Here is a 23,748-nt window from a genome sequence, read left to right as displayed (position 1 = left end):
TGTTACCTTATAACATAATGCTCCTCCTCAAATGCTTCAACAGAAACATTTTTTTTTTTTCAGTTGAACACGCGGGAAATTGATAACGACAAACTGCCATGTTCTTCATGTTCATTGATTGCTTTCCGAAAAGCAACCGCTTAAAACCGATGAAGCATCGACCGTGAAGGTTTAGTTTCTTTTCGAAATTTGCAAATAGAACATTCGCAAGAATGAAACCACCAGGGATTGTTTCTGTTACTGTGCTATGGTTATCTCTGTTTTTAGGATCAGGTGAGAAATACCTTTGTCTAATTTATTAAATCACGACAGTATTTAGTATGCAGTCTAGCGTGCGCTACCGGGTTACCAAATTTGTTATTCTACCTTGGACAACCGATTCATCGATGATCATCATATCTCTCGATTCGCACGCGCATTCGTAACACTTTCAATCATTTACCGGGGCGGTATGCGTTCCCCAAGTGCTGCTACCCTAAAAAATCGCCGTCAACTGTCATTACCGACATTATAGGTTTCGGTGTGTTCGTTTAATGATCCTCATTCTAAGCTCCAGCTTGTGCGACGGTTCCGACACAGTTCCGTCAGTGATCTATCTAGTGGCGCGAACTAACGACCATCGTCATTTACTTCGGCCTTCGGATGAAAAGCTATTACCACGCGGTCAAGTTCAGCGCAGTTCGGTGCAGCCATACAAAATGATTGGACGATCGAACCAGATCGGACGACGACGACGGGTCGCGAGGATTCTCCGCAGAAGAAAACAATGCTTGATTTCCTGATTCCGTTTCTCTGTCAGCACGTGGTTATGAGGAACATCTTTGATTGTGGGAATTGATTTGATCGATATAGTGTAAACTGTAGATTGGTGACTGACGACTGTTTGTGTCTCTTTACCCGTAGTGAAATGTAACATGGACCAGCTGAAGAGCATTGATCCAAACTATGGTGTAACGTGGATGTTCCTGCCCGATGACCAAGGTGTGCCGCACGTAGTGGACTTAACGACACCAAACGATACATCTTCGGATGGAAAGAATATCTGGAGCGATGTCAACGACCAAGTGACATTCTATATGTATAGACAGTGAGTATTAGAGTGATATGTTTTTTTTTTGCCAAGTGACCAAGTGGTATTCTATATGTACAGAAAGTGAGTATTAGAGTGATATATTTTTTTTTGCGATGTGAAAGATCTTATGATATATATTCAATACCTAAGGACGTGCTGATCTCAAATTTATTTTTCTAATCACTTTTTCATGCGAGCCTAACTGGGATCTTTTCACTGATTTGGTTGCGGCTAAGTTTCATGGATACTCACCATCCAATGACACTCCAAGTGATTTAGATGATGCCGTTGATACTACAACGGCCCTCATCATAGAAGCATTTGAAGAATCTTGCCCTCTAAGGTCTGTGAAGACCACAAGGGGAAACCCTTGGTAGAACTCTGATCTGGCCACGCTCAGGAAACAATGTAGAAAGAGTTGGAACAGACGACGTTCGGCTGGATCGGAGGCTTTCAGGACAGCTCGCAAGACCTACCATAAAGCTCTTCGGTCTGCTTAACGATCCAGCTGGAAAAAAACCTTAGTACAAATGTTTCCAGTTTGAGTAAAGTCAGTCGATTGAACAAAATCCTTGCAAAATCTAAGGATTTAGAAGTTAACGAACTTCGTTTGCCAGATGGCGATTTCACTTCCCCTGATGAGGAAGTTTTGGAATGTTTATACAGTACACAATTCTCCGGATGTGTGGATATTACATCTTCGGATGAACCTGATGTCTTTTCTTGTAGTTATGATTCCCTGGCTTCGGCTCGGAGTATCATAACTCATCGATTGAGCGGGCACTCAATAGCTTTGCTCCTTTCAAATCTCCTGGAGCAGATGGGATTTATTATATTTTGCTTCAGAACGGATTTGTTAATTTCAAACATGTTTTGAAAAAGTCCTTGTTTGCAGTTTTGCTACAGGGTATATTCCCAAATCCTGGCGGAATGTTACTGTAAAGTTCATTCCTAAAGTGGGTCGAGCGTCGTATGAAGAAGCAAATAGTTTCAGACCTATCAGTTTGAACTCTTTTCTTCTGAAACGCATTGTCGATCTTCACATCCGTGATGTTCATTTGGCTAACGTGCCTCTTCATGTGATCCAACATGCCTACCGATCTGGTAAGTCCACTGTGACTCTTTTACACAAGGTTGTTAAAAATATCGAGAAAGCATTCGCTCAAACGCAATCTTGTTTGTGTGTTTTCTTAAATATTGAGGGTACCTTTGACAACGTGCCTTTCGATGGCATATTGGAAGCCGCACGGAGTCATGATTAATGATTTCCAATCGGATTTACCCGATCTCTTCTCGACATTGCGTCAAGCAGCGATTAGGAAATTGAGTGTTTGTGGATGCCCCCAAGGGGAATACTTGACACCGCTTTTGTGGAACCTTGTAGCAGATACGCTATTGAGGCAACTCAATAATAGCGGTTTTCCTACTTATGGTTTAGCCGGCGACTATCTAACATTGTTAGTTGGTATGTGCAGTGCACCCTTTTCGATCTGATGCAAAGCGCTCTTCAAGTAGTTGAGGGTTGGTGTCGCCAATACGGCGGTTAATCCGAGTAAAACATCTATTGTTCTTTTCACGGAAGAGCTAATCCGTAATGGTGTTCGACCCTTACGTCTCTTTGATTCTGAAATCTGTGTGTCTGAACAGGTAAAGTACGTTGGAGTCATTCTTGATTCCAAGCTTTCCTGGACACCTCATGTTGAGTTCAGAATCAAGAAAGCTTGTATGGCCTTCGGGCAATGCCGGCGAACCTTTGGTACAACTTGGGGTCCCTAGTTATTGAATGAATTTACACAACTGTTTTTCGTCCAATATTGGCCTATGGATGTAATGTGTGGTGGCAAAAGAGCGAAGTGAGAAGAATACATTCAAAATAATGCCATCTCCAAAAGATATGCTTGATGGCGATGTCTGGAGCGTTCTCTTACTCCCACGGCAGCGCTCGAAGTTCTCTTTGATGTTGCCCCACTACACATTCATCTCAAACAAGTAACACTTTCTTGCACATACCGTCTCCGGGTACTCGATCTACTAGGGCAGCGTTTCTCAAACCATGGGTCGCGACCCACTGGTGGGTCGCGGGCTGATTTTTGGTGGGTCGCGAAGTTTTTATTAACTTATGCCGAATGTTACTGCTAGTCATTTTCTAATTTTCAAATATTCCATTGGAGAATCCATTTCTAGAAGAGTTATTTCTAAAATTTCGGTTTTTCGGTAATATTATAAAAAAATTGTATTTTAGGTCTTGTCTGGAGTATAATAAGCAAAAAACCTTATCTTTACCGAACGTAGTAAAGCTAAACTTCTGTGAAATTCAGTAAATGTCGATAATCTGAAGTTTAACGGAATAACTGAAAAGTGATTTCAATAAAAATGGAAATAAAACAAGTGTGTATGAAGGATAACATTAAACATTTCAAGAGGACTAATCTGACTGTCCAGCAGTGCTATAATTCTAAAAACTACTTGATGTTCACCCACTCGCTGTGATTTTTTTTTCAACTGATATTTAATTTCAAAGTAGATTTAAAAGTTCTGCAGAAGCATAAAATTACCACTATATCTGGAGCCAGACTGATTAAATGTATTAGAAACTTTGAATCTTATCTCAATTTTTAGAACAAAGAGTTAACTGAAGCTGCAAACTTGGGCACCTAAACCTTCCTTAGACTATTCCAAAAATAGAAGAGTACTACAAATAAACAGAAACAAAACTTTTTTTTTGTTTGAGGGTTACGTAATGTACGTTTATCACAACTTATGAAAGTTACACACACCTCGTTGTTTCTACTTTTGGTAAATTGGGACAAAAATGTGCCCTTGCTTCAAGTGATCGTACAATTGCTTTTGATTTTCCATATAGTACATTTTCCACGAAATTCCCTTCCTGGGAAGAGTTGCCATCTGGATATCTGGAAGGAAGTATTTCAGCCGGCATTGTATGTTGCACTGATGGCTCCATTCTCGAAGGTCGAGCAGGTGCTAGTGTTTACGCTCGTGAGCTAAGGCTGTATCAGTCCTACTCACTCGGTAGACACTGCACTGTTTTTCAGGCCGAAATCTTTGCTCTTATGTGCGGAATGCAATCAACACTTCAGCAGCACATAATCGGCAGAGTAATTTACTTCTGTTCAGATAGCCAGGCTGCTATTAAAGCACTTGATTCAACCAACTCTAGGTCGAAGTTAGTTACCGCTTCTTCTTCTTCTTTATGGCTGTACATCCACACTGGGACTTGACGCCTGCCTCGCTTCAACTTAGTGTTCTTTGAGTACTTCCACAGGTTTTTTGAAGGGCTTTCTTTGCCTGCCATTGCATGAATTTGTATATTGTGAGGCAAGTACACATACACAAGGCAAGTACACAAGTACACAAGTACACTATACCCAGGGAGTCGAGAAAATTTTCCCGACTGGAACGGGAATCGAATCTGCCGTCTCCGGGTTGGCGATCCATAGCCTTAAACACTAGGCTAACTGGAGACCCACTTGTCGAACTCAAATCGAGGAGCTGAATTCAGCAAACGCTGTTGTTCACCTTGTATGGGGCCAGCTAATCTGATATCGAAATGTTGGGTAAACCTTCAGATTCACACCTGGGCTGCCACTCAACACAGACAATACTGGAATAATTTGGAGTCATGTCGTCAAACCAAATTGTATTGTATTGGTCCATCTCCAAGGATGGCAAAGTATCTTACAAATCTGCCAAAGCAGAATTGCAGCATTCTGGCCAAAGCATTGATTGGCCACTGCCGACTCAGCTATCAAATGGCGGATATATTCAGCAAGCTGATTCATTTGTATGTTATAGCTGTGAATCCAATTATGGAACTTCGTATCATTTGATATGTAACTGTCCAGTTTTTGCGCAACTGCGTTTCCGAGTATTCGGTAAACACTTATCAAGTGAAACTTACTTCAGAAACCTGAACCTTCAGGATATTCTGTTGTCCTTAACCCACAGGGCTGTAGGCTCTGTTTCGCTTTATGCGTTATTACAGTGCCCTTTTCAGGGCGCTGTTCCAGGGTATTTTACTTATTTCCCTACCTTTCCCTATACCCATCCAAATCCTTATTTCTTTCCGTTTCTCTCAGGTAGATGATTTAATAGGCACTTATTTTGGCAATGGCACAAATATCCCAAATGGAGGATTACGTGCCTCTGGAGCCGGCCTTCTTATACTTGATACCTACGTCACAAGATTTGTGGGGATATTTGACAGTTTTTCGAAAGGAGCACACTGTTTCCAAAGGCCCAATTTCATGATCGGAATTGTTTTGGGCATGAAAAATTGATTTTAGAGGTTTGGTGTCTTCGAAGAAGTTGTTTGGTATATCAGAGCCCTTCTTTTGGAAGTATCACTAATGTGATTAATCCACCTAAAAGTGAGATAGAAAATCGATTTTTCTCATAAGTGAAGATAGCGTGTTTATGTCTTCAGCAAAGTTGTAGAAAATGTCATTATGAGAAAACTTGCCAAACAAACTTTTGCTTTATCTGCTCAATTTCTAGAGATATGGGCCATTATTTGTGAATGGCCCCTTAAAATCAGTTTTTTTGTTGTAACTTTTTCCAGACATTTTTGGGAATTTTCAAATGTTCTACAAAGTTATTTAATATGACAAAATACGTATTTCTTTTGAGGACGGCAACATTGTATCTATGATAGTTTTTGAGATATTTACTAATTTATTTTGAAAAGTAGCCTTTTTTACGGTTTTGTGACATTTACAGAGGCAAAATGGGGTAAGATTTTTCAATTGAATATGAAAAAAGTTTATAATAGGTGTAAATTTTCTTTCACACGAAGGGAGACCCGATGACGAGAAAGAAGCGTTCTACACGCAGTTAGAGCAAACATACGATTGTTGCTCGCCGCGTGACGTGAAAATCGTTGTCGGCGACATGAACGCGCAGGTAGGAAGGGAGGAAATGTACCGACCGGTAATCGGGCGAAACAGCCTGCACGCCGTATCGAATGATAACGGCCAGCGATGCGTAAACTTTTCAGCCTCCCGTGGTATGGTAGTCCGAAGCACCTTCTTCCCCCGCAAAGATATCCACAAAGCCACCTGGAGATCACCCGACCATCAAACAGAAAACCAAATCGACCACGTTCTAATCGACGGTAAATTCTTCTCAGATATAACCAACGTCCGCACATACCGCAGTGCGAATATAGATTCGGATGACTACTTAGTCGCTGTATGCATGCGCTCAAAACTTTCGACAGTTATCACCACGCGTCGAAGTCGAACGCCGCGGCTCAACATCGAGCAACTTCGTAACATAGAAGTGGCTCAAGACTACGCGCAGCAGTTAGCAGTGGCCCTACCAACAACGGAAGAGCAGCTTGGCGCAGCTACACTTGAAGATGGCTGGAGGGACATCCGATCCGCCATAGGTAGTTCCTCGGCTACAGCACTAGGCTTCGCGACTCCGAATCACAGAAACGACTGGTACGACGGCGAATGTGAACAGTTTAAAAACGAGAAGAATGCAGCATGGGCGAGAATGCTGCAACACCGTACGAGAGCGAATGAGGCACGTTACAAACAGGCGCGGAACAGGCAGAACTCAGTCTTCCGGATGAAGAAGCGCCAGCAGGAAGAACGAGATCGCGAAGCGATGGAAGAGCTGTACCGCGCTAAGGACACACGAAAGTTCTACGAGAAGCTGATCCGCTCGCGCAGAGGCTTTGTGCCACAAGCCGACATGTGCCGAGATATATTATGCATATAGAGCATATGTTCTATATGCTCCATTTTGAAAGATATGGGTCATTTCCTGAAAACGACCCCTAAATATCAGTTTTTTCATTGTAACTTTTTTCAGACATTCTTATGAATTTTTAAATGTTCTCCGAAGTTATTATATATGATAAAATACATGTTTTCTTTAAAGACGACAAAGTTCTATCTTCAATACTTTTTGAGTTTTTTGAAAATTTCAGTTACGAACTAAAATATTTCATAGCTCAATTTTACTGTCAAGGAAGTAAGTGTCCAGCCTGAGTTGAAACAAAATGTACACCTATTATAAACTTCTTTCATATTCAATTGAAAAATCTTGCCCCATTTTGCCTCTGTAAATGTCACAAAGCCGTAAAAAAGGCTATTTTTTTAATAAATTATTGAATATCTCAAAAACTATCAAAGATACAATGTTGCCGTCTTCAGAAGAAACACGTATTTTGTCATACTTAATAACTTTGTAGAACATTTGAAAATTCCCAAAAATGTCTGGAAAAAGTTACAACAAAAAAACGGCTAAAATATAAACGACTCATAAAAAAGTGATCATTTTCCATAACAAAATCAGAAATTGCCAATAAAGAAGTAGGGGTGGGAGCAATAATAAACTTTAAAATTTCCATAAACAAATCAAAAAGTGCATAAATAAATCAAAATTTCCCATAAATAATTGATTTTCGAGCAATAAAAAACGTCGAAATTTCCACGAATAATTCAATAATTGCAATAAATAACTATATTGTTTCCACCAAAACAGTTTAAATTTTCCATAAATAAATCTGATTTTTTCCATAAATAATTTAAAAATTCCCAATTGAAAAACATCAAAAAAGCAATTGAAAATTTAGCAATAACTGAATGAATGAACTGATGAGCAAAATAAAAGTACCGGCTGAGCCATGCGGCGAAGCCGCATAGAGGATTGAGGAACTGAGGCGGCATAAGGCCGCCGATGTTTCCGGAATCCGATGCGCCGTAACTGCGTCGATTCGGTTCTAGGCAATCCACAGATCCAAGAATTTGCCCGGTATAATGCGAACAGAGATGTTATCCCTTTTTTAAGTCCGACGAGCGTTAGCGAGTTCGGACAGCAAGCGATTGTCTGTTAAATTGCACAATTGTTTCAGTCTTTCTATCATAGTTCTATAATGCAGTATGTTCGAAAATTTTTGTTGGAAAAAATATAGTTTTTTATTGAAATTGTTGATTTATTTGTGGAAATTCTTACATTTTTTATTGCTAGAAAATCAATTATTTATGGGAAGTTTCGATTTATTTATGCGCTTTTTGAATTGTTTATGGAACTTTTCTAGTTTATTATTGCTTTCACCCCTAATTATTTATTGGTAATTTTCGAATTATTTATGGAAACTTTTTAATTTATTATGGGACAATTAATTGGCTGCCCAAAAAACTGATTTTAAAGGGTCATTCACAAATAATGGCCCATATCTCTAGAAATTGAGCAGATAGAGCAAAAGTTTGTTCGGTAAGTTTCCTCATAATGACATTTTCTACAACTTTGCTGAAGACATAAACACGCTATCTTCACTTATGAAAAAAAAATGAATTTCTATCTCACTTTTAGGTGGATTAATCACATCAGTGATACTTCCAAAAGAAGGGCTCTGATATCCCTTTCGGGACGAACCAGCACAATCGTGCTGTTTTTCAATTCAATTCAATTAAGTTTATTTCTGGAATTCAACGTTACTACATATTATTTACATTTACATTTCAGAGATTTGGTTTACCTTTCAGCTGAGAACAATACAAATTCATTTAAGATACATTAATACAAATAACAGAAATTACTAGCTAAATGTAGCTTTTTTAGGGAAAAGACTTTAAAAAAAACCCTAGATTTCAGAATGTCTTAAAACTAATATCACAGATTTTGAGGGGAGAGTGCTCCGATGAGCGGGTTTGCTGACATCTCGCAGGACGTCCTGAAGGATCTCGTGGCCCTTTCGATGCTGGCATCAATGGTGTCGACACCGGCTAGCTTGTGGAGATCGTCGGTCGGGTACCAGGGATTCAAATTGAGAACCATTTTGAGTAGTTTGTTCTGCTTAACTTGCAGCCTCTTTCGATGAGACTTGGCACAGTTGCCCCAAACTGCCGATGCATAGGTGAACATTGGCCGGATGATGCACTTGACCACCAGCATCTTGTTTTTGATGTGCAGTTTCGACCGTCGATTCAGCAGGGAGTACAGTGCCTTGGTAGACCGATCAACTTTTCCGGCGACGTAGTTCACATGTTTGTCGAACTTCAACTTCTTGTCGAAAAGCACTCCTAGATATTTGACTTCATCGTCCCATGTAGTTGGCTGACCATTGACAGTGATCGTCCTACGGGGAAGGTGTTGAGCAGCACGCCTCCGAGTGAAGAAAATCGACTGCGTTTTGCCTGCATTCAACTTGATTCGCCATTTCCGTTGGAATTCCTGGAGATTGTTCATCGCCGCTTGGAGGTGAGTAATGACGATTTGTGGATCTTTGTCCGATACCAGAAAAGCCGTGTCGTCCGCAAAAAATGCGTACGATACTCCATCTACCATCAGTACATCGGAGGTTAGGACGTTGTAGAGAATCGGACTCAGGACTGATCCTTGGGGCACGCCAAAGGGAATGTTGTGGGCGCTGGAGCTTTCACCATTTACGGCAACCGCGAAAGTCCGATTTGAAAGGAACGATTGTACAATCTTGACCAGGTAGAGTTGGAGATTCGAGCGGAAGAGCTTGTACACGACAGCGTCTTGCCACACGGAGTCGTAGGCTTTTTCCACGTCGAGAAGAACCATGCCAGTCGATTTGCCCGTTCGAAATCCTTGTTTCACCTTTTGCGTGATGCGAGCAAGTTGGTGCACTGTTGAGTGTCCCGTTCTGAAGCCGAATTGTTCCGCTGGAACGACTTCTTCCGTCTCCAAGTGACGGTTTAATCGTGCGAGGATTACCCTTTCCAGGACTTTACTAAGACTGCTCAGAAGACTTATCGGTCGGTAATTACCTGGATTGGTGATATCTTTGTTTGCTTTCGGGATGGCTATCACGTTGGCGTGTTTCCATCCGGCCGGAAAGTAACCTAAGGCCAGGCACGCGTTGAACACTTTGACCAAAACAACCAATCCTTTTCTTGGTAGATGCTTGAGGCAGGTGTTCCGGATGCCATCCTGTCCTGGAGACTTCCGGTTTTTCAGCATGCGGATGATTGATTTCACCTCTTTCGGTTTGACCAGGGCAGCATTAGGAACGGGGGATCTTGCAGCGCGAATTTGGTGGATTGCAGCGTCCACCGCCGCCGAAGTTTCTGGATCGCCATGCTCTTCGTTGTTATGAGCGGCAGCAAACGTTGCTGCGAACGCTTCGGCTTTTTGTGATGGACTCACTACGAGGTTACCGTTGACGTTCAGCGGGGGGCTGTACTTGACCGTGTTACGAAGGCTGCGCGTTAGCTTCCAAAATTTGTTGCTGCCATTATCCAGATTCTTCAGCATGGAGCCAAAGCTCCTGTACCGGTGTTCTGCGCTTTTGGTGCTAATAACGTTGTTCAGGTGGCGTACAACCGCTCCAATCAGCGGGTCACGTCTACGAATAAACTGCCTGCGCCGAACATTCCTCAAACGAATCAGCAGCTTCAGCTCGTCGGGAATTCCCTTCTTTTTAGGAAGGATTCTACGCGTAGGGACAGCAGCCTCTTCAGCTGCCTTTACGATCGCGGTGATTTTGGCGATTGCATCGTCGATTTTCTCCGGACGGTCCAGGTCGTTGATCCAATCTGCCGTTAGGTCGACTTCCAGATCGATTTTTCGAGCGAATGTGCTCCAGTTCGCTTTATCGAAGCAGCGGATGGTCTTTCCCGCCGGGGCTACTGGAATCTCAGCGTTGATTGTGAAGGTTACGGGCAGGTGGTCCGACGACAGTTCGACGTGTGTTATCGGCCTCGACATCTGCACCAGGTTGTTGGAGATCACCAAGTCCAGGGTAGAAGGCCTCCCCCGTCCAGCAGGAATACGGGTGGGAGTCTCCGGAGCGTGTATGTAGAAGTCCGTGGACTCATACCCTTGGTGCAGGACTCGTCCTGCTTTGTTGGATTTGGCGCAGTACCACAACCTGTGCCGCGCATTCAAATCACCCACCAGAAAGAACGACTCGTCGATGCTGCACAGTTGGCGAATATCACGTCTGAACTGGCAGAGCGTTGCCCTATTATTCGAGCCGGGATAGTAGACAGCGATGATGTTCACTGGTGTTGGATCTGCCGCCACAGTTATGCCGACAGCTTCGATCGCCCGCGTCGAAGTTTCCAGCTTGGAGTAAGAAATTCCGTTCCTCACCAGAATCGCTACTCCTCCCCCACGGGTGGCATCCGGCGAATCTCGATCCGCTCTCACAATACTGTAGTTGTCGTGATACATTGAGTTGTTGAGTTGGAGCCAGGTTTCCGTGATCACAGCGATGTCGATTTCGTGATTCTCAAGGAAGTGGAAAAATTCCTCAACCTTGTTTCGAATAGAACGGCAGTTCCAATTCAAGACCTTGAGTGAGTTAAGATTAGCCATTGTAGACATACTTGATGATGAGCTCGCTAAGGGCGAGGAATTGCATTGCCTTCGATTGGCAATTCGAAAGATTGGTGAAAAGCTCATTAGCGAGGCACATGAACTCCTCGACGGTGAACAAGTTAGACGACCCGGGCTGAGGGTTTCCCTGGACGACTTGAGAATTTGGTTTTACACATTTTTTTCAATTGTTTTTTCCTCAAAATATGTGATGTAAATATTTTTATGATCGAGTTATTACTCTAACTTGTATTTCTGAGCCTCAGCTTTGGTTGGAATTGTTTATGAAAAACGCTACAATAAGTTAAACAACAAGTAAACAATCACCCTAGAAGTTGAAAAAGTTTTATCTGTCGTATTTTTATAAATATTTGTTTAATCTAAGTATGCAGAAGTAAAAATCGATAGAAAAAGAGTAGTTCTGCAAAACGGCGAAGAAAAAGTGGTGCTTTGTTGAAAAGCACAAGATTTCTGGGTGATCAAAGTGGGACCAGCACAATTGTGCTGTTCCGTCCCCAAGGCGGTCCAAGTTCCATCGGAAATTGCCTATTCTTAGGCGTTTATGGTATAGAAGATTGATTTTAATTATTAAATCACTACAAAGTGATAGTTTGTAAAAACTTAGACATATAATTTCATTTCAAGGAACACGATATCAGCTTGTACGAGTTTTTTAAAGAACTTTGAATACTTGGGTGAATAATATTACTCCATATTATTGAAATCATGAATTAGATTGGAACAGGGATTTGCTGTTCTTATTATCTTCTTTTTATTCACTTCTATGATTTGAATACCCTGTCAAGCTGATCTCGTGTTCCTAGATTTGAAATTATACGTCTAAATTTCTACAAACTAACACATTGCAGTGATTTAATAATTACTATTAATCTTCTGTACCATAAAACGCCTAAAAGTAGGCAATTTTTAGCAATTACTCAGAGAACATCGACCGGGTTGAGGACGGACCAGCACAATTGTGCTGGTCCTAATTTGACCCCAAAAAGTGCATAGATGGATAAAGTAGCCGAAGTAAAGAAAGTTTTATTCTAGAGGACGTAAAGTTTATAAGAGAAAATTTGAGATAATCATTATTTTATGGTCCGTCACGAAAGGGATATACCAAACAACTTCTTCCAAGGCACCAAATCTCTAAAATCAATTTTTCATGCCCAAAACAATTTCGATCACGAAATTGGGCCTTTGGAAACAGTGTGGCACAGCCTTGAAATTTCCTTAAAAGTTTATCGAAGCCTTTTTTTTAAATTATGATGATTTCTAGATGAAATTTGAGGGTTTTTGGAAGAATTTCCGAAAAACTTCCAAAATATATCATTATAGAAACCTTGATGGAATTTTTATTTTAAAAATGGCAGTAATAATATGCCGAGAAATGTGTGTAAAATTTTTAAGCTGATACAGAAAAGAAAATACTGGAAAGATTTATAGATAGATACGGCAATTCTGTTAAAATATTTTTTTTACAATATACATTAGTCCAGTAGTTAAAATTTATTCTTATTCAAACATTAAAATTTGTTGTAACTTCTGATTGTTATAATTTCAACATTTTAATTAATTTGAAAATCAATTCGTGGGCCACTCAATACCTTCTTGAGGACCAATTTGGTGATTACTGATCCACAACAAAACGGGACGCGTGTCGTGGATATATCTCTGGCCTGGAGCAAAATGCCAAAACTAAACCAACAACCTTTTGGACCTACGTAAAAGAGCGTCGACAATTGAATGGTGTGTCGAGAGATGTTAAGTTTCAAAACATTGTAGCAAGATTTGGCAAAGAATCCGCTGATGTATTGGCCTAATTCTTCAAAACGGTGTACAACAATGATCCACGTATGATTACAGATAAGGTGACTAACCGAATTGTATAATATCATCTGAACACGTCCCTCATCAAAGTTTCTGTTGAAGAAGTCTACAGGCGTCCATCGGATCTGGACTCCTCCAAAGGTTCTGGACCCGACGGCCTTTCATTGATGTTTATCAAACAATGTGCCGGAGTACTTGCTCTGCCCGCATCGATTATCTTCAGCAGATCTCTATCATCTGGCGAAATTTCTGAACTATGGAAGGTAGCATCGATTACTCCAATCCATAAGTCTGGAAACCTACACAACGCAGAAAACTATTGAGGTATTTTGATACTGAACTGTTTGTCTAAGGTTCTGGAATGGTTTGTTCATGACGGCCTGTACAGAGCTGTAATTCCGATTATTTCCGAGGATCAGCACGGTTTTGTTAGAAATAAATCAACAACGACCAATCATATGGATTTCGTGACGAGTTTGAGGCAAAGCATGAAAAAAAACTGACAGTTAGACGCAATTTACACCGATTTCACTAAAGCGTTCGATAAAGTTACCCAAAATGTGTTATCTTATCTGAAAATCTTCAGACCTATCGCTTCGCAACTGGATTGCTGTGCCCTTCAGCGTGATATTGATCAGTTGCCAAAGAAGTGCAGAATCATATCGTTCTCCAGATCAAATTCACCCAGCATATTCGATTATTCTATGACAGCGCAGGATTTTAGAGCAAGTGACTATCATCAAGGATTTGGGTATTATGATCGACAGTTAAGTACACTTCAATAAGCACATCATTACTACTACGTCGAAAACCTTCGCTTTACTCGGATATCTACGTAGGATCACTGCATCTTTCAATGATATTTATGCCCTCAAATCAGTATAGGGCAATTGATCAAATCATGGAGGAGTTAAGCACTGGGTTCATGTTTAAACCACAATTTTATCGCCCCAAGCAAACTTTTTACATGGATTGAGTTGAAAATAATAAAATCTATCTTTATCTACGGGAAAATAACGAAGTATTGCCACTCTGAGGTTGTTATGAGCATTTTATTCGACTTTATCTGAAAGAACATTGTGTTCCTAATGTTGCGGTATTTGTTCCTAATGTTGCGATATTTGTTCCTATTGTTACGGTATCCCATTGAAATCATATGAGATACCGCAACATTAGGAACACTACCGCAACAATAGGAAAACAGCAGCAAACATATCGAGGAAAATATTTTTTTAATACAGGTTTTTGGGCAAATCTTAAGCAAACAAATGGTGCAATCTCATAATTTACACAGAAAAAAATATGTATTTAAAATTCCGAGAGAAATCATGCACATAAAGGGAATGCTACACAGATAAAAATAATGAGATTTACATGTCATGTAAACTTCAGTTTAGTCATGTAAACTTAGTGTTATGATGGTTTACATGAAATATCATGTAAATTTGTGTTATATGTCATGTAAACACACAGAGTCATGCTAAATTACATGACATATAATGGAAGTTTACATGATATTTTATTACTTTTACATGATATGCCATGTAAACTTATGTGATATCCCACGCTCCAACTATGTGCATCATATGTCACAGAATTTTACACTCTTTTTTCGATCTGTGTAGAGTTACTGCACTTTAACATGAGATATAATGTAAAATTACATTTCCATCGTGTAAATTTCCGTCAACCATCGCGTAAACCATCATGGACTCCAACCGGTTACGTGACTATTAGCGGAAATTTACACGATTGTAACGTAATTTTACATGATATCTCATGTAAATATGCACTAACTCTAGCATTCCCTTTATGTACATGATTTCTTGTTGAATTTTACATGAATATTTTTTTCTGTGTAAGCACATTACATCTATTAAAAATACCGTTTGAAAATATTTCAGTCGAAACAGTGCTCAATGGCCATTACCGCAACATTAGGTACTACCACAACGAAGGGAACAATTATCCGACTGTGTTATTGTGCAAAGTATGCAGTACAAGTCTGAGCACCATATCATCGGCTTCAGGGTGATCGAATCGAGCGAGTACAACGATATTCCATTCGCTACGCTTTGAGAAGGCTACACTGGAACGACCAAGTTAGGCTTCCGCCTTGTGATAATCGTTGAAAGCTCGTAGGCCTCAGTACCCTGAGCTTCAGGAAGAATTTTTTGCAAACTTTATTTTGTTTCGACCTAATCACGAATCGGATAAACTGCAAAAACCCACTGCCAATGATGCAAATTATAACCTCACGAATGCTCAATCATCTTATCAATTGTATTTTTATCGCATGCGATTGAACTGTACACTGCTCAGCGATGACCAGAGGCAAAGAAGTGGCAAAACGAACATGATGTAACTCACAAACGATTTTGCACACATCTGTCAGTGCCGCCACATGCTCACCCGAACAGCCGAACAACACCGAATGGGTTGGTTTTAGAAGCTACGGCACGAACGCTCGACACGCACACAGAAGCAACCGACACCGACACCATACCTTTAACGTTTCCAGCCTACGATGCATCGCGATAAGCTGATCGAAATGCATCGAAAGCGATGACAAGACAGGCTTGGCTGGAACGCAACAGCTCAACGGCGAAACGGAGCAGCCAACAGTGCTGATCAGCGTCGAGTCTATTCGTGTGCTATTCGTACGGGAGGTTGGTTTGATAAAACGAGGAAGGGTGAAAACGTATTCGTTGTCGAAAGCGAATCGCATCATTTCGCGAATGTTTTCACCAAATAGCAAGCTTGCCCACTGCAGCAAGCAAGCTTTTATACTCCCAGTAGAACTCTACGTCATCGCATCGTGCACTGCTTCACATCCCATTCCACCGTACAGGGTAAAGTAGCAATAGCCTTCTCGTGCTGCCGATTTTTCAACAACGCGATAAGTTCTTTTGATTTTAATATTTCCAAACCTACTTTTAATCACAGGTTAACATTAAAATAAGATACAGTCTGTGCAACTCATTAAATGTTGAAGACGGTGAATAAATAATAAAATCACTGTTGTGTGATTTTGATGCTGAGACATCAGATGATATTGTGATTCAATCTGATTGATGATATGGTGGCTCCATGGGAGGATTAATGGATTGACAGCCTCTTGATCGATAAATGGTACTTCATGTTGGTCAAAAAACGCGCAGAAATAATAAATTGAGCTACTCATCGAAGTGATGAATGTTCAGTTTCCTGCTGTATTTCTTTCGAGGAAAACTGATACTTTGTCATCATAAGCACTACCTTTAGCGATGCGGTGGAATCAGCTGTCGGCTAAGTTCTATTCTGACATCGTTAGAGGTCCCAAATTTCTTGCTTCTTAAATACTTGACGCAACGGAACACATATGCCATCCAACGTACCAAATCAGTTCATTTGAATAACCTTTGGAGATCGATGACAGTTCCTGAATACTAAGGTGAACTACAAAATGTGGGTATAACTTTTCCAGGGTCGTTTCCACAATTAGCTATTCGGCAAAGTTGTAGGTGATCCAGTAGCTGATAGAGTGAATCAGAAGAATTAGGATTAAACTAACCTTCCAAGGCACTTGGGGAAACATTACGATTGATAGAATAAAAAACATCGCTTGCCATAGTAATTCTCATACAAACTTAGAAGGACTTGGGTAATTTCATATTTCAACCAAATGAGCCCAAACTTATGTAGCAATTTTGGAAGAAATTTCCTATTGAATCGCCGAAGAATGCCCTGCAATAATTTCGAAAGATATATCTGAGGTTTTGGAGGGAGTGTGGAATCTGGTTATAAATCAAATAAGTGATGGGGAGTAAAAGCTAAAACTTTGTTGTACATGAAGCTTTTCGTTTTTTGGTATTGTATGTTTTACCAAAACACTAGTTAATTTACGATTTCCGATTTTTTTTCCTGAACGGGAAGAGTGGCTACAGTATTATGACGCCCATATTTTTCTATTTTAGAAAATCCAAAGGAAGCCCAATTGCCTTCAAGTTCAAAAACGATCCCTCTGTACCACTGAAATTTGCAAGCAACTACGACGCACAGCTTCCCACAAAAGTCATCATCCATGGATGGCGCAATTCCGTCAGCAGCCCCGTTTGCCAGCAGATTAAGGATGCCTACCTGCAGCGACAAGATATGAATGTTCTTGGTATGAAACCAGTCGAGTGCTCTTGTATTTTCTAACAAGTTTCCTTCCGTTTTGCAGTGGTGGACTGGGGTCCCTTGGCTCAGGATACCCTCTACTTCCGTTCGGCATCCGCAACCAAAGATGTGGGCCGTCATGTTGGGTCGTTGATTGACCGGATGGTAGCCGAACGGGGCACCCGATTGGACTCGGTACACATCATTGGGCACAGTTTGGGAGCACACACGTCGGGATTCGCTGGAAGAGCAGTTAATTCCGGGAGCGTTTCACGTATATCAGGATTAGATCCGGCACTGCCCGGATTCGTGGACATGCAACCGGATAAGCTGCTCGATCCGACTGATGCGCGGTTCGTGGATGTGATTCACACTTGCTCTGGAATGTTGGGACATAACAAAAATCTTGGACACGTGGACTTCTGGCCTAATGGAGGTAGTGTAACGCAGCCAGGATGTAATGCAATGGAAGACTTTACTGGGGCCTGCAGTCATGGACGGGCATACATTTACTTCGCGGAGTCGGTAAATAGACGAAACGCCTTTATGGCTATGCCTTGTGAAGATATGAACGATTATAAGAATAAGCAGTGTCTTTCCAATCCAATACCAATGGGTGATGCTGTTCCACTAGCTGCGAGAGGTTCTTATTTCTTGGAAACAAACGCAGAACCTGCCTACGGAAGAGGTTTCGATAGGTAGAAAAAAATGAAAGATCTTGCTTTTCTGTTACGATAAATAGTTTATATAAAATAGATTAAAAGGTTATGTATAAGCTACTAAGTAGAATAACACATTCATAAAAACGATCAAATCTTGTACAAATCCATTCGATATTTGGCTTTCAATAAATACGTCCAATACATGCATTTCACATGAACACATCGAAGAATAACGGAGTTCGCCAACAATTAATCAATTACATCCGTTCGAGCAATGATTTCGTTATCTCTAGTTTCCATCAGCACATCCTCCGGCCGTGGTTGAGCCTCGAAGGCAAGGAATCCATCGACATCGTCCAGCTCCTTGGAGGTGAACTTGGCAGCAATCGTCGCACGTCCGGCAAACTCCGGAGTCAAACTGAATGTATTCGTTATCGTCTCTCCAACGGCAACCTCCGAATGCTGAAAAAGGTATACTTGAAACAATGTCTAAGATTAACACCGGTCGACCCTACCTTGAAAATCAAAGGCTTATCAATCCCCGATCCCTCAACGTGGAAGATGCCTTTCCTCAGGGGAATTGGCAGAGGATTAAGTAGAGAGATGGTAACCTCCACCGGACTCTGCGAAACGGGTGTGTCCGAAAGCTTGATCTTGATGTCCGGCTTACGAACTCGGAAGTCATCTTGGGCGAAAAACTCGTATTCCGTTTCTTCGACAGTGGCAAAGCACGAAATGTTGAACGCTGCTTGATCACGTAACTTCTTGAAGTATTCATCGAATGTGACCACCAACTTTACGAACTCTTCGGTGTTTGGCTGCACGCTTATCGTGAAGTGGTCGTTTTTTACCATCTCTCGTTCCTTTCCTGTATAGAGAACGGTTTCCACGTTTAAGGAACCCTTGACGACATGGACCATTTCTGAAGATCGATTCTTGATTTGGAGGATCTAGAATTGTTTGGAAAAAAAATGTTACCTGAACTTGATGTACTATACAAATAATACAAACCACAGAAAAGTTCTCTCCAATCTTAATATCATCTCTCAATTCAAAATTGAAATAAACTTCATTAAAGTCCTCGTTCAAGTAGTATCTACTGAACGCGCTATTGGCTTGCTTCAACGCTTTCATCATGGTATCACGCTCTTCCTGTGATTTCTCAGCAAACTTATAACTGCTAGTAATATCCTCTCGTTCCCACTTCCCAACGGCCTTGGTACTTATGAAATGTCCAATCCCCAGAACATCCTTCCGAAGCAACTTCAGTGGATGAGCTGGTCCGGTATATCTCCAGAACACCTTATCCGCGTTAACCTCAGCAAACAAGAAGTTATTATCGTATGGCTTTGCAATTTCTCCCAATTTAACAGCCAGCACCGAAGCCGGTCCACAACGGAACATTCCGTCGGACATCTCCTGAGGAGTTGAATCAATCGCTTGCCAACCTCCGTAGTCGCCATCGGAGCTGATTCCCAAATCTGGACGTTGCATCCAAACCTCATTCCAAACATGATAGTTCCAGATGGAATCCGAATTCAACTCCTCCATGACTTTTCCATTTTTGTCCACAAAATAGTCTACCGTTAGCGAGGCCTGCGTATCGTGAGCCGACGAGTAGTTTGTAATTACGCGCGATGGGATTCCTATCGCTCTGGCAACTGAAAATGGTCAGCATTGAGTAATGATGAATGCAATGATTAACTAATAAGCCTTACTCGTAGAAACGACTCCAGCAAACACCCAGCACTGCCCGAATTTGACGGGTTTCTGCTTTTTGTAATACTGCTGCATGATTTCAACAGATCCGACCCACTTGGTAGGAGCAGTTCCTCCAGAGAAATCACCACTCCAGTTACCGAGCAGGGCCCCGTCGTCATCCGGTGAGTTCACCGCTGCCGAAATGGCTCGACATACACGAATCGGATCACCCCGATGAGTGGCACTCACCTTTCCGACCTTATCGATCAACAGCAACGAGCAATCCAGAACGTGCCTTTCAAACTGCCCAAATTTCCACACCGAAGGTCGCAACCGATTGTACGATCCTCTCCAGATCAACGTCGTATCATTCATAACGCACTCATCCCGAAGTGGTTTCTCTGAAATAAAGAAAGTAACATTGAAATATGATAAACAAATTTTGAAAAATATTTAATCGCACCTTCCAAATACACCTGATCATCCTTGCACCAGGGGTTGAACAGCAAATAGAACGATTGTGGCAGTGAATAGCTCTTTCCAAATCCTTCGCTCAGCAGCTTCGTATCAAAGTCCAATCTCCACTTGGTTACGGCAGCCGTTGCCGCTGGTTTCACCAAAATTTCCAACGCATCTCCACTAATAAAATCAATTGCAGCTCCCCATTCCAGAGGATCCTCGATCATGTGGCGATACTGTTGAAGCGCAACCCCCACCAACGATCCATGCCCATGGGTTGGCCGTTCCTCCCCGTCCACCGTAAATATCAAACTCATCGCATCGCGACTGCGATCAAACGGTCGATCACAGATCAACCGCAGCCGGAAAGCTTGTCCTCTCCGGACTACCAACCGCGGAGGAGGACCAACCTGGCCATCTCGGGTCATTAGCTCGTACCGTTTCGTGTGATGAAGCTTTCCATTCTCCTCGATGCACATATCGACCTTCTTGATTGTCAACACATCGGCTGAGGGGGCGTCTGTAAATAATTCATGAAACACCGAATTAGCATTGACTAAGTACCTAATACGACATGTGGTGACGCTCACTCCGTTCCTAGAACAGAGGAAACAAGCGCATTCTGTAGAATCAAACGGGTACCGTACGCCCTCCTCAACACTCACTGAACAAATAAACGCAGTCAAACGGTAGACAGTTTTGGGCGCATTCAATGCAAATTGCTCATAAAACTCACAAAAGCGTGCCAACTGACAAGGAACACGTTTTCGTTAATTACTCTGCACAATAACTCAGAGCTTGGGGTATGTATCTCAGCACCCAGTAATTGCAATACCATCTGCTTACTTTTGAAAACTTTTTAATAGTCTATTATAGGTAAATTTCAAGCAAATTTTGGATTTCATTCTTATGGAGCATTGCAGTGTTTATCAAAGTAGAATTTTCACTTTAGAGCAACAATCATTTTAACCTTGGCCACTCCCACCAGCGCCATGCTAATGCTGAGTACAAAAAGCGATATTTTTTCAACGTGTTGTACAAAGTACAGCAACGCGATTGCTCGAGGGTTAATTCTTCTTTATCATTTTCTTTTCATTAATGATTGTATTTGATGACCATAAAAAACGATTTAAAAGTGTGATCCATTAAGAAGCCAACGTGCATTTGAGCTCAGCAATGGTGTTCCGATGATCAATCCAGAGTTTTACTATTTTCAATGGTTAGTTTGTTTCTATAAACAATAATTATCTATATGGAACTATGGAACGACTTTTCGGACACTCGGAAGATAAACAGCGTGTTCTAATTCTAGATAAAACTAATCTATTGCATTTGGGCATCTAACTTATATAGGTCATCAAACAATACTTTCTTGACTTCAATAGTTCAATAGAGTCAATTATATGTGGTACAAATAATTCGTTTGAATACATTTTTGCGATCGGGCTGTTTAATGAGACATGAATTGCGAGCACACCGTAAAGTGTCGCAACGAAGATGTAGCGAGAGAGATGCGACATTGCTGGTTGGCAGCTGTGATGCTACAGTACCCTCCTTCTAGAGAAGCCGACGATCAATGGAAACGCCGAGGTATCCTCACTTGTCTCCCAGAACGAGTTGTTGTAGTCGTGCGATTCCTCGAAGTATTTGACACCGAACCATCACAAGTTGGATGTACCTCTGCTGTTCCTCGATAGTGTACGCCGGTTTCAATCTATCGATCGAAATACTCACGGGTCTCCCATTAACGTTAATCTTGAAGTGCTTCCCGGTTCGCTGAAGCACTGGATACGGTCCATCATAAGGTGGTGATAGTGACGGCCTTATCGAGTCGTTACGGATGAACACATTCTTGCATGAGCTCAGATCGGGATGTACGAATATTCTACCTGTATCATGCCAAGCCGTTAACTTTCTCATTGAGTTCCGGAGATTGTTCGCAAATTCAGATGTTGTAGTATTCCGAGAGAAAAGCGTCGACTCGAATTGGCGTCCTTGATCGGATGTGATTTGCTTCGGTACACCAAAACGCGAGTTCCATCCAGTTACCAAAGCAGTAGCGATCGTTGATGCGGTCATGTCAGGAACAGGTATCGCTTCTGGCCAGCGGGAGAACCTATCGATGACGGTGAGGCAATATCGGTTGCCATTGCACGGTGGAAAAGGCCCAACGATGTCTATATTGATGTGACAGAACCTCTCATCAGGCGTAGGATATCGACCAAAAGGTGAATGTGTGTGGCGAGTCACCTTAGAACGCTGACATTTTTCGCAATGCTTTGCGAAATTAATGCTACCCTTTCGAATATTCGGCCAAACGAATCGCTGGGTCATCAGCTTGGCCGTCGCGCGTGTACCTGGATGCGAAAGATTGTGGGTTGCTTCAAGGAATTGATTTCGGAACCTTTTCGTGATGCAAGGTCTGATGCGATTCGTGGAGCAGTCACAAAATAGTTGTTTCACGGTGCCCGGCATAGTCAACTGTTTGAGATTCAACGATGTTTTCAATTTACCTTCTAGTATCATTGTCAACTCGTCGTCGGTCTCTTGATCGGTAGCGAGGTCATCGAAGTTAACCGTCGGGACAACATGGACAGCACAAATGCGAGAGAGCAAATCTGCTGCGAAATTCTCTTTACCAGCTACATGACGAATGTCGGTAGTGAGTTGGCCGATGTAATCCAATTGCCGTGCTTGACGATCTGATGCTTTATCGAGGTTTTGTTGAAACGCAAATACAATCGGCTTGTGATCAGTGTATATGTGGAAGTTTCGCCCCTCTAGCATGTATTTGAAGTGTCGTACTGCTAGATATATCGCTGTAAGCTCTCGGTCATACGTGCTGTACCTCAGTTGTGCCTTGTCGAACCTTTTGGAGAAGAATCCTAGTGGTTGTACATGACCGTTGACAACTTGATGTAGCACAGCTCCGGCTGCTGTATTGGATGCATCTACCCACAAAGACAGTTCTGCATCCCTTGCTGGATGAGCAAGTAGAGCAGCATTTGCCAGCTGTTGTTTGTACTGTTCGAATGCAGACACCGTCGAATCTGTCCATTCTAGTAGAGATCGATCGTTCCGCTTATTTCCAGAAGACATGTCGAGTAGTGGTATTTGTGCGACTACGGCATTCGGGATGAACCTTCGGTAAAATTTGATCACAGCGAGAAAACTTTTGAGTTCCTTCACTGTTGTCGGCCGTTGATAATTGCGCACTGCTTCGACACGTTCTGGCAACGGGCTTATTCCATCGGGAGAAACTGAGTGTCCAACGAAGGTTAGCTCACTTTTTCCAAACTCACATTTGGCTACGTTGATCGCTAGGTTGTGCTCTTCCAGCCGTTTAAACAATTGTCGGAGGTGGTCTCGATGCTCTTCTGGTGACGACGAAGCAATAAAGATGTCATCGATGTATGGGTATACGAAATCCAATTCACGTACCACCTCGTGGATAAGCCGCTGGAAGGTTTGAGCAGCATTCCGTAAGCCGAACGTCATGTAGGTGAACTCAAAAAGTCCAAACGGGGTAGTGATCGCAGTCTTCGGAACGTCGTCAGGATG

General features: G+C 41.9%; 2 protein-coding genes across 6 annotated transcripts in view; one reads left to right on the top strand and one right to left on the bottom strand.

Annotated features, from left to right (window-relative positions):
* The first annotated feature begins 85 nt into the window (after nt 1–85).
* Nucleotides 86–18,234, top strand: LOC109430164 (lipase member H). 2 transcript variants are annotated; one of them, XM_029871580.2, is made up of 4 exons: nt 86–273; nt 904–1,087; nt 17,182–17,372; nt 17,430–18,234. In XM_029871580.2, exons 1-4 carry the CDS (start codon nt 213–215, stop codon nt 18,065–18,067), a joined length of 1,074 nt encoding a protein of 357 aa, XP_029727440.2. In that variant the 5' UTR covers nt 86–212; the 3' UTR covers nt 18,068–18,234. The 2 variants fall into 2 exon arrangements, with proteins under 2 accessions (XP_029727440.2, XP_062705944.1); XM_062849960.1 differs by having other exon boundaries at nt 154–827.
* LOC109430162 (annulin) overlaps nt 18,075–23,748 on the bottom strand; it is an 81,973-nt gene continuing 76,299 nt past the window's right edge. For all 4 annotated transcript variants that reach the window (XM_062849950.1, XM_062849952.1, XM_019706205.3 and 1 more), the window contains 5 exons: nt 20,192–20,707; nt 19,746–20,129; nt 19,039–19,688; nt 18,543–18,977; nt 18,075–18,489 (listed from right to left, as the gene is read on the bottom strand). In XM_062849950.1, the coding sequence (XP_062705934.1) occupies nt 18,277–18,489; nt 18,543–18,977; nt 19,039–19,688; nt 19,746–20,129; nt 20,192–20,707 (2,198 nt within the window). In that variant the 3' untranslated portion in view covers nt 18,075–18,276. The remainder of the gene's footprint in view (nt 18,490–18,542; nt 18,978–19,038; nt 19,689–19,745; nt 20,130–20,191; nt 20,708–23,748) is intronic.

Source organism: Aedes albopictus, chromosome 2 (genome assembly GCF_035046485.1).
Source record: "Aedes albopictus strain Foshan chromosome 2, AalbF5, whole genome shotgun sequence".
Taxonomy (NCBI): domain Eukaryota; kingdom Metazoa; phylum Arthropoda; class Insecta; order Diptera; family Culicidae; genus Aedes; species Aedes albopictus.
This window is presented reverse-complemented; position numbering and strand designations above follow the sequence as displayed.